The sequence below is a fragment of the Mustelus asterias genome, chromosome 7 (genome assembly GCF_964213995.1).
Source record: "Mustelus asterias chromosome 7, sMusAst1.hap1.1, whole genome shotgun sequence".
Taxonomy (NCBI): Eukaryota; Metazoa; Chordata; class Chondrichthyes; order Carcharhiniformes; family Triakidae; genus Mustelus; species Mustelus asterias.
Window position 1 is genome coordinate 37405619 of NC_135807.1, and position 11844 is coordinate 37417462.

The 11844-nt window shown below is 43.7% G+C and overlaps 1 protein-coding gene across 1 annotated transcript; it reads left to right on the forward strand.

The window, feature by feature from the left end:
• Positions 1–5554: 5554 nt before the first annotated feature.
• Positions 5555–6466, forward strand: LOC144496073 (cyclin-dependent kinase 5 activator 1-like). The gene has a single exon (XM_078217031.1). The coding sequence runs from the start codon at positions 5555–5557 to the stop codon at positions 6464–6466; it is 912 nt and encodes a 303-aa protein (XP_078073157.1).
• Positions 6467–11844: the final 5378 nt, after the last annotated feature.

Consider the following 11844-nt stretch of genomic DNA (forward strand, 5'->3'; position numbering starts at 1 on the left):
TACAAGGTAGGTCCAGCCTACTATGGTGGTGTCATCAGCAAACTTGAAAATTAAGTCGAAGGGGAATGTGGCCACACAGTCATAGGTGTATAAGGAGTATAGTAAGGGGCTGAGAGCACAGCCATGTGGGGCACCAGTGTTGAGGATGATCGTGGAAGAGGTGTTGTTGCCTATCCTTACTGATTGCAGTCTGTGGGTTAAGAAATCTAGGATCCAGTTGCAGACGGATGAGCCAAGCCCCAGGCCACGGTGTTTGGAGATGGGTTTTGTAGGGATAATGGTGTTGAAGGCTGAGCTGTGGTCAATAAATAAGAGTCTGACATAGGTATCTTTGTTATCCAGGTGTTCCATGGTTGAGTGTAGAGCCAGGGACATGGACCTGTTTTTTAAAAATTCATTTGTGGGACATGGGCGTCGCTGGCTGGCCAGCATTTCTTGTCCATCCCTAATTGCCCGAGGGCAGTTGAGAGTCAACCACATTGGTGTGGTTCTGGAGTCACATGCAGGCCAGACCGGGTAAGGAGGGCAGATTTCCTTCCCTAAAGGACATTAGTGAACCAGATGGGTTTTTCTGACAATTATCAGTGGTTTCATGGTCATCAGTAGGTTCTTAATTGCAGGGTTTTTTTATTGAATTCAAATTCCACCATCTGCCTGGTGGGATTCGAACGCAGGTCCCCAGAACATTAGCTGAGTTTCTGGATTAATAGTCTAGCGATAATACCACTAGGCCATCGCCTCCCCCTGTTGTGGTGATAGACAAACTGTAGTGGATCCAGGCAATCTGGGAAGCCGGAACTGATTCATACCATGACTAACCTTTCGAAGCACTTCATAATGATGGATTTCAGAGCCACTGGATGATAGTCATTAAGGCACTCAATGAACTGCCTGGCTTTTCTTTGGTACAGGGATGATGGTCTTGAAGCAGATAGGGACTTCAGATTTGTATAAAGAGTAGTTAAAGAGAGATCTCCTAGGGGATCCTTAACCGCAAGATTCCTTATTAATCCTTCATTACACAAAACCAAATCTGAAGTAGCCTGTTCCCGGGTAGGTTCCACAACGTACTGCTCTAAAAAGTAATCCTTGATGCAGTCCAAAAATCCATCTTCTGCAATACCCTTGCCGGTTTGGTTTGTCCAATCAATATGCAGATTAAACTTTCCTATGAAAATTGCAGTTAACATGCCCTTGATACTTCCCCATTTATGCTCTGACTTCTTGAGAGGTCACATTTGGGGGACTATAGACTACTCCTACCCTTGTCTTCCTTCCCCACTATTTATGATTTCGACCCAAACCAATTTGACATCTCTATCCACTGCCTTTATGTCACCACTCAGCACTGCTCTGAAACCTTCCTTGATTAACAACGCTACCCCACCTCCTTTCCCTTTTGGCCTGTCCTTTTGAAACATTGTATACCCTGGAAGGTTGAACACCCAGTCCTGGTTACCCTGCAACCATGTTTCAGTATTAGCTAATACATCATACACATATGTTGCAATCATATGATCTGTCCCTACCTATCGTTTTCTGTTGAGACTCAGACCGATCAATAACTTGCACACCTACCTTTAACTCTGATTTCCTAATTTTCCAAGCAATGAACGCTCACACCTACAAAAGGGTTTTTAGTTTAAAGCCCTCTCTACTTCCCTAGTTATAGGGTCCACAAGAACCTTGGTCCCAGCATGGTTCAGATGTAGGCCATCCCAATGATGCAGCCCCCACTTTCCCCAGTACTGATGCCAATGTCCCACGAACCAATACCCACTTCTCCCACACCAGTCTTTGAGCCACGTACTCATCTCTCTAATTTTATGTACCTGTAATAACTCAGGAAGCCCAACTGGAAAGGAACATGGTTTATTAACAGAATGCAAAGTAAAATCACTACCATGGAAAAGTGAATCGTGTGGAGGGCGTAGAAGGTCTGCAGAGAGATTTGGACAGGCTGAGTGAGTGGGCGAGGATCTGGCAGATGGAGTATAACGTTGACAAATGCGAGGTTATTCACTTTGGAGGAAATAATAGCAAATTGGATTATTATCTAAATGGAAAAAAATTACAACATGCTACTGTGCAAAGGGACCTGGGGGTCCTTGTGCATGAGACGCAAAAACCCAGTCTGCAGGTGCAACAGGTGATCAAGAAGGCAAATAGGATGTTGGCCTATATCGCAAGGGGGATAGAATATAAAAGCAGAGATGCCTTGCTGCATCTGTACAGGGCATTGGTGAGGCTGCAGCTGGAATACTGTGTGCAGTATTGGTCCCCTTATTTGCGGAAGGATATATTGGCCTTGGAGGGAGTGCAGAGAAGGTTCATCAGGTTGATATCAGAGATGAGGGGTGTTCATTATGAGGAGAGACTGAGCAGATTGGATTTGTACTCGTTGGAATTTAGAAGGCTGAGGGGGGATCTTATAGACACCTATAAGATAATGAAGGGGCTGGATAGGGTAGAGGTGGAGAGATTCTTTCCACTTAGAAAGGAAGCTAGAACTAGAGGGCACAGCCTCAAAATAAAGGGGGGTCAGTTTAGGACAGAGTTGAGGAGGAACTTCTTCTCTCAGAGGGTGGTGAATCTCTGGAATTCTCTGCCCACTGAAGTGGTGGAGGCTACCTCGTTGAGTATGTTTAAATCACGGATAGATGGATTCCTGATCAGTAAGGGAATTAGGGGTTATAGGGATCAGGTGGGTAAGTGGAACTGATCCACTTCAGATCAGCCATGATCTTATTGAATGGCGGAGCAGGCTCGAGGGGCTCGATGGCCTACTCCTATTTCTTATGGTGTACAAACACTGGTGTCTACCTTGGACAAGTGGAACAACACGTCACCTGGGTCTCTATCCTTATTTTATTTAATTAGGTTTTAATTTTTTTTATTTCAACTGATTTTTAGCTTTTAAACCTGTAAAATATTTTCATTACTTTTAATCTGAAAGCAATTTAGAATAGACAATTCAAATTAGCAATTACTTACCAGCCAATGCGATTGCCATTGTCCTGTGAAGTCACTCCCGATTTAAACTCAGCCCACTGTCACAGGTCTGGCTGTCTCCGCTCCCGAGAAGGTGAGTGCCTTCCCTATTACCTGCTGAACTGGCATGCTAGTTTGTTTGTGATTTTATGCACAAGGATCCCCAAATCCCTCTGTCTGCAGCTTTCTGCAGTATTTTTCCATTTAAAGAATCTTCAGCTCCTTTATTCTTCCCAGCAGACTGTATAACTTCACATCTTCCTACATTATATTCCATCTGCCAAGCTTTTGCCCACTCATCTAACCTGTCTTTATCCCTCTGTAGACGCTTTGTGACACCTTTGCCACTTGCCTAATTGTGTCATTTGCAAACTTGGCAATAGTACATTCACTTCCCTCGTCTAAGTCATTAGTATAGATTGTGAATGATTGTGGCCCAGCACTGATCCCTGTGGCACTCCACTAGTTACAGGTTGCCATCTTGAACATGCCCCTCGTATCCCAAGACTCTGTCTTCTCCCAGTTAGCCAATCCTCTATCCATGCTAATATACTACACCTTTTGTGCAGCACCTTATTGAACCTTGTGGTCTACTCCTTTGAAGCAAAACATTAAGCAATTGAACTAAATCAGGGGTACTACCAAAAATAATTCACAAATGAAACTTAAAACATTAAAACCAAAATGTGATTAAAAGGGTTGATAAGGCACCCCAGTCCCTGCGATGCCCAGTAGACATGGAAAGCCCATATGGTCTACTCCTGCTCCTTGGGTTCCTGCCCATTGCCAACTAAGGCCAATTAATGACCACCTAAGGCCTCATCCTATTACTACTGATAACCCAGCTGCATTGCCCTAGGTTTTGGGTGAGTTGTTAAACTGAAATGCCAGCTGCCCTCTGGGGTGGGTGCAAAAGATCCCAAGACACTATTCATAGACGTTGGGGGATTTCTCCAAGTGTTCTGCCCAACACCTACCCCTCAATCAGCATCACCAGGCATTGTCTTGCTATGAGCATATTGTCTGCTGCATTTCCTTACATTACAACACTTCCAAAGTACTGGATTGTCCGTCAAGGTTTAGGATCTCCTGCGGTCTTGAAAAGGGACTTTTCATAAATGCAAGCCCTTGTTTTCACATACCGACATTGCATGGCGGAATCGCATTTTGAATTAAAATGCAAATACGTCCTACAGACAAGGTGATGGCTGAGAAACGAGCGGGAAAGGATATTCATTCTGATGGCAAAGAGACAGCTTCCCTCCCGAGAGAATTAATTCCATCCTGTGTCCATGAACTGGGAGGAGAAGGGAGGCGTGTGCCGTCTGCAGATTTCTTGTCACTTACACTCCGCCCAGAGTCTAACTCGGTCTGTTTCACTGAGCCAACGGGAGAGGAGGGGGGGGGGGAAATGCAGAGAATTGGGGTCTGTTTCTATAGCGAGAAGCTTTTCCCAGATTAAAACAAAAGTAGAAGAGAGAGATTTAAAAATAAACCGAGCGGCAAGATGAACCGCCTCGGCCCCATTTTTTTTTGTTGTAAATCACATATTCTGAAGGCTGGGATTGAAAGGGATTCTGAATGATTGGTTTCACACAGCCGCAGCTGCAGCCAGATCAAATCGCCTTAGATTGTCACAACTTGATACACAGCCTCTTCAAAAAGCAGCCTGCTTTTCTACACTCGAGCTATTTTTATTATTACTAAATAGCCGGTTGCAGAGAGGGAGAGAAGGGGCTCCCTAAACGCAGGTGAGATGTATGAATTTATTCCAATCGTATGTGTGTTTTAGTTAACCGGCCGGCTTTTGGTGCTGTGTGTGTGGCTGTTGTGTGGGTGTGTGGGTTGTGGAGGGGGGACTGTTTTGTGTGTGGGTTGTGGAGGTGGGACTGTTTTGTGTGTGTGGGTGGGTGGCTGGCTGTTTTGTGTGTGTGGGGGGGGTGTGGGTATGTGTTGAAGGGGGGCTGTTTTATGTGTATATGTATCGAACGCTTTTGCATGTATTAAATGGGAGAAGGTCGACCGTGTGTCGGGGCTCAATTTCAGAGATGCGGGTTAAAAGCTACCCCTTATGGGGAGCTTTATAAAATTGCATGCCTAATTTTAGCCAGACCCCTGACTGGTTTCGCCATCGAGGCGGACAGATGCCGGGGATGCAAATTGATGTTCATCTAGCGATCCTTCAGGTATTAGTACATTTGTCATTGCCTCTCTCTCTCTTTCTCTGTAATAACTAGCACCATATAGCCCCATCCCCCATTCTTCCCAAAAATAAATGTGATTTTTTTTTAGGTCCACTCTTTTTAGGTAAATGTGCCTTTTGACCAGCCTGGGGATGGAGATTATTTACTAGCTCCTTCTGATTTGCATGTGTGTAAACTCTGCCAATTTGTTTGCATTTTGGAATATCCATTAAAATCGTGAGCATTTGAACGGGCAGAGAGCTTTGCACGAATTAATCGAGCTTTTTCTTCCCCTCCCCTTAAAGGAGCCCTTCCCCTCTCTCCTCCCCTGCTTGGATTTATAATCCTTAAGACATTGGTGGAAATCTGATCGGGCTAGAATGGGTACAGTCTTGTCTCTATCTCCCGGCTCTCGGAGGTCCAGTCTATTTGAGGATGGCACAGACTCGAAGTCCCTGAGTCACTACCACGCCATCCAAAGTGCCAAAACCAATGGGCAGAAGGACAAGAGTTTGAAACGCCACTCCATGTTTATCCCAGCCTTGACCTGGAAGCGGCTGGTGGCTTCCACCAAGAAGAAAGGCTCCCGCAAATCCAACCCCAGCAACTACCACCACCAGAACGACGTGGTCCACCTCAACAGCGAGAACGTGAAGAAGTCTCTATCCTGTGCCAACCTCTCCAGCTACGAACTCCAGGTGCCCGCTGACCCCCTGGGCACCAAGCAAGGCGTCTCCTCCATCAAGAAGACCTCCTCCCACAGCAGCGGGGCCGGCTCTCCCAAAAGAGTGATAGTCCAGGCTTCCACCAGCGAGTTGCTGAAATGTCTGGGGGAGTTCCTCTGCCGTCGCTGCTTTAGACTCAAGCACCTGTCCCCGACTGACCCGGTGCTTTGGCTGCGGAGTGTGGACCGTTCCTTGCTGCTCCAAGGTTGGCAGGACCAGGCGTTTGTCACCCCGGCCAATGTGGTCTTTGTCTATCTGCTGTGCAGAGATGTCATCGATGGGGATCAGGTGGGCACCGAGCATGACCTGCAAGCCACCCTCCTGACCTGCCTCTACCTGTCCTATTCCTACATGGGCAACGAGATCTCCTACCCTCTCAAACCTTTCCTGGTGGAGAGTGCCAAGGATGCCTTCTGGGACCGGTGCCTCCGCATCATTGACAGTATGAGTACCAAGATGCTGCAGATCAACGCTGACCCTCACTACTTCACCCAGGTCTTTGCTGATTTGAAAAATGAAGGAAGTCGAGATGACTTTAGCAGGATTTCCCTGACCCTGGATCGGTGACTGGTGCAGGGAAGGGGGAAGAAAAGCAAGGGTCTGTCTGATCATCCGCCGCTGGCGGAGTTGCTGGTATCTTTAACTAAAACGTGAAGTTGAATTGAACCGGAGTTTTTTTTAAAAAAAACCTCCTGATGGGTTTCGCCTGGAACTTCAGCCATCTCCTAAGATTTAACATTGAAAACTCCAACCACTCCTTTTGCTTAAAGATGTGTGTGGACGGGAAACAACACTAACTGCAATTTTTCTCTTTAAGCCGGGTGCACTTGATTCAAGTCGATGTGTGTGTGCAATTTTTCCACAATTGAGTTGTGTGGCGCCCTCTCTCAATTAAACACTACTGAGGACCCGTCCAATATCGGCAAGTTTTCCCCCCCTTTTTCTAAAACTGTGCCATGATTGCAAAAATGAATACAATAAAACAGTAATCAGGCAATTTATAGAGAAAATACTTAATGTTAAAACCCTCTGGGTGCATCCTAGGATCCGGGAACTGTGCGTGTGTTGGGATTCTAGTATTTATTTTCTGATGGCAATGCTTCCCCTTCAGACTTATTAATTTCAGTTAATATAAAAAAACTGACATGTTCCATGTTTCTAAACATGATTTTAAAAGAATGGAAAAGAAAATGCTATTTATTGTGAATGTAACCTCTCAACACATTTCCTGTAGCCTCCCCTCCCCTCATTAGTGGATTATGGAGCTGTTAGGAGAATCCTGAGGAGTGAACCTTTGAAAACCTCTCTCTGTCCCACACCCGGCGATTCCAGAAGGAGAAGCTCAGTGCTTTCTGAGCAAATCTCTGCCAGATGGAGACGCTTTCTTTTATTAGGGCGGTCCTTATTCGCCAAGACTAGAATTGGGCTGGAAGTATCATCACATGACTCCCCCCCCCCCCCCCCTTCCAAATTTTCCACCCATTCAAATAGCCTCTCCCAACTTTTCCCATCGCTAGTAACTAAATCCATGGCTGTCTCTGAAGGGGCAAATACTTTTTAACGGCCCAATGCTTTTCTTTCTTGTTGCCCACAGTTCTGGATGATTGGCAAACCAGAGTGTGAACTTGACTTTGTGGAGAGAGGGAATGGGGATTGACTAGACTGGGAAACTTGTAAATAGCTTGATTACCTGACCCTAATATGGTGGAACTTTCCCTTTCTTGAAAGGGTCTGAATCTGATTTGCTGACCGGCACACTTTTAATATTGGTCACGAAGTTTATGGAAAGGATGTAAATCTGCATGGAACTTTCCATGGGCTTTTTGTTTATTTTTTAACGAAAAATCAGTCAAAAATAGCAGAGCTCCTGTGAATTTCTCATGAGTAGCCTGGGGTCTCTGATGTTAGTTGGTAAAATGGAGTTGTGCTTAACTGGCCTTGTCCTTTTTTATAAAGCCAATGCTCCAAGTTTCCCCCATGGAGAAGTAGGTACCTCTCAGTTACTGTCGCTGCTTGTTAAATGTTTAACTCCCGACCAGGAGAACCCAGCATTGACTTTGAGGGGGACTGCTTTCCATTCACTTTTTGCCTTGCGTATGCAAGATGGATGCATGCATGATAAAGAGTCTCTTCTAGTTTACAGATACATAGATCCTCCCTTGGGCTTGTGACCAGACAGTGATTAGTCTATTTTTTTTGGAGGGGGGAGCAACAGGAACATGGGACCACGGTTTTCTCAGTAAAATATTCACGTGGGGGAAAAAAGGGAAGTACCTATATATTTAAAAAAATCAGAGGAAACCTTTTGTGGCCTTCTGACATTTCAAGAGTTGTTGACGAGGCCAATGCTGCTATTAAATTCTGGAATATTCTATGTAAATATAATGCTACTGTGGTGAGCATGTGTGCATTTATATTTGAGAGCTTTTTTTATTTAAAATGTTAGATTCTGTAAATTATGTTGCAAATGTAAACTGCTTGTAAAACCATCTCTTTCAAATCTCTTTGCCTGTATTTGGGAGTAGGTTATGTTTGTCAATGTTATTTATTTATTTGTTTCTACTCTGTAACCTGGTGACATATATGAATAATTTTGGTTACGTTTGAGTCCCTCTTTGCACCTTCCACCTTGAATTCAGACTAACTGGGGCTGTATTTACAGAGGAACCTTGCTTTTATGCTCAAGCTACTGCTTTGTTTCTGAAATATTATGTATAGAATATGTGGCCAAGACAGTTGGGCCTTCATTGTCTCAACATTTCTTATTTATGTATGTTCCTCTAAGTTCAATTTCTTTCACCAACAGGGGGGGAAAGAAATCAAACACTGAGACTCAAAAGACCAGAAATTCAGAACAAATCTGTGAATGCAACAATTCTGGTGATCTACTGGAATGAGTGATCTCTACCTGTCGCTTCTTGTTTTTAGATGCAAAGATGTTCATTTTATTTAATTGAGTTGGTCGGGTTGGTGTGCTAGCCAAATCTATATTTGCAAACCATAAACGTTTACTGCACAAAAGGAGGCTATTTGATCCCTTGTGCCTGTACTAGATCTTTGCTGCAGTGATCCCAACCTAATCCTGCCCTCCTACTGGCTCTTCAAATATTTATCACATTCATCTATTTACCTATCCCTTTTCATTCATCCAGCCATCCAGCTTACCTTAAATGTTAGCATAGTTGCTGCCTCAGCCACTACCCCTGAAAGTTAATTCCTGGGTGTCCCTACTCTGTATGAAGAACGTTCTTCTCTCCATTCCAAATATTGTATCAATGGTACTTCACTCTTAACCATCAGGTGCTGGAAACATTCTGCTGCTAACTTGTTTTGGTGTGACATATGACTCTTCAATACCATCAATCACGGTGACATTTGCCAGACTTCACTCGCTCAATGGACACAATGTATCTTTTAGACGCTTCAGAGAAAAGCAAGATTTTTCTCCCAGTGCCCTGGTCAACCTTCTTCCCCCAACTGCTGCCAGTTTAAAAAAAATAAAACAAACAATGACCTAGTTATTCATCGCGCTGCTGTTTTGATTGTGTATGAAAAATGTCACTTCACGAATTGTTTGAGGCATTTTAACAGTACGATCGAGCTCTTTTATCAGTACAAGTCTTTCTAGGCCTGTGGTTATCAATGTTGACATTTTGCCAAGCAAGAATAGCTCCCAAGGAACAATGCTAGAACAACTCCAAATTTGCTAATGAGAACGGATTTCGTTTTAAAGTTGGGAAATTTGAACTTCTCCCGATCCTATGATTTAATATTGTAGCAAACTCCACTGACACACATAAATAGGGTTTTAACCAAACTTCCCTTGATGTTATGGCAGCAGAGGAGGAGGGAATTTCACACATAATGGGCCACTTAACAGGTGGCCTTGGAGAATATGGATATAGGAACAGGAGTAGGCCATCCAGTCCCTTCCACGTTTATTCTTTCATTCAGTTAGACAGGGCTGATCTGTACCGCAGATTATCCAACTTTGCCTGATACCCCTTGATATTCCAGACTAATCAAGATCTAGACATCTTGGTTTCGAAACTCCCAATCGGCTCTGCATCCAGAACCTGGCAAGTTTACTGTGAGGTTGCTAGTAGTGCACAACTAATAGAAGAATGGCTTATCGCAAGTAAATTGATGCCAGTGACTAGGGTACGGGCTGAAATCTCTTGTCAGAGTATATCCTCTGGAAGAATACAGTAGTTAGATAATGGGCTATGCTAGTGCATTGGTTCTGCTACTAGGTTACTGATTCATAAACCTGGAATAATCCAGGAACATGAGTTCATAACTTCACCATGGCAGTTGGAGAATTTTGATTTCAGTTGATGATTTTAAAAAAAACAAAGCCCTAAGTAAAAAAGCTGACACCAGGAGAAGTGGCCATGAAGTTGTTGCATTCTCATAGAACTCAACCCTCGTAAGGATAAGCAACTTGATGTCCTTGCCTAATATGGCTTGTATGTAACTCCAGTCCCACACCAATGATTGACACTTCACACCAAAACCCAGTTACATCAAACTGCTTGGAGCAATTGGAGATGGGAAATAAATGCCCTTGTCGGTGATGCCTACATGGAAATTATTTTTTTCTTTAAAAGAATAAGTGTGGTTTTGAATGCTTTAGTTAAAGACCTGAATTGAATTTGGCCTAGGAGAAATGGAGGCTTCCTCTTGCTGAATAATGCTGAATGAACTGATTCTAGTTACCAGTGCACACAAATCTGCTGTTTAAAGAATACTGTGCCGACTTTAAATGCTCCAATCAGAATTCCTTAAACATATTTCCTGTACATTCCATGGATTGATGTTTGTACAATGATGGCACAGATGGCGATATAATTGTGAATGCATTCTAGTTTCGGTTGTTAAGTTTGCTGACTGTAACCTCTGTTTCTATACCGCAATGTTAAATTTTGGGGAAGTGGGTCTTGCAAATTCTCTTCACTGGATTGGTTAAACGTAAAGGTCCATCTTCAAGTCCTTGTCTCCTTGTCACAGTAGGTGAAAATAAAAGCTGGGAATGTATGGAAAATGTTTGTCCTAATGAGTGGAATTCCATTCCAGGATGTGAAACATTTTGACGTTCCTTCCTTCTCTTCAGTTCTCTCTTGGTTCTCTGTCCTCCTCCTCCTCATCTATCAAAGGTGCTGGTGTGCCTGGCAATACAGATCAATATATCCTGGCTGTCCATTCAGTGGATTGAGCAAGTGCCCATCCTTTGTCTGGCTCCTTCAATGGGGTAAGCACAGTAAGAAGTTTCACAACACCAGGTTAAAGTCCAACAGGTTTATTTGGTAGCAAATACCATAAGCTTTCAATGGGGACAGGCTGTTCCACTCCAGTTGGAATCTGATGATAGGGCATTGCCCTGAAATGCTAACTCTGTTTCACTGTCCACAAGTGCTGCCTGTCCTGCTGAGCATTTCCAGCATTTTCAGTTTTTGTTTCTGATTTCCAGCATCTGCTGCATTTTGTATCATTGTGGGGTTGTTAATGCATGATTTAAAGCTTAGAAATGCTAGAAAAATTAGTAATTGGCCTAGGTCATTCAGTCCCTTGAGCCTATTCTGTCATTGAATTAGATCATGACTGACCTCTACCTCAAATCCATTCACCTACTTTTAGCTCCATGTCCCTTGATACCTTTATTCAACAAAAATCTATTGATCTTCGTCGCAATTGCTCTAATTATCCTAGAATCCACATTGCTTTGAGGGGGGGAGTTGTAGATTTCTACTAACCTGTTAGAGTGTCATTGGATAGTAACTGGGAACTGTGATCTTCATTGATTTACTCCTTCATTTAGCATAGGGCTGCTGAGGGATAAAACAACAACAAGCCAAGATCAGCCAACATGAAACAGATGAAACCTGTACGCTTTCAGTAAAAGAACTTGTACACTGTTGTTCATCTGAATGCGGTCTGCTGAGGCC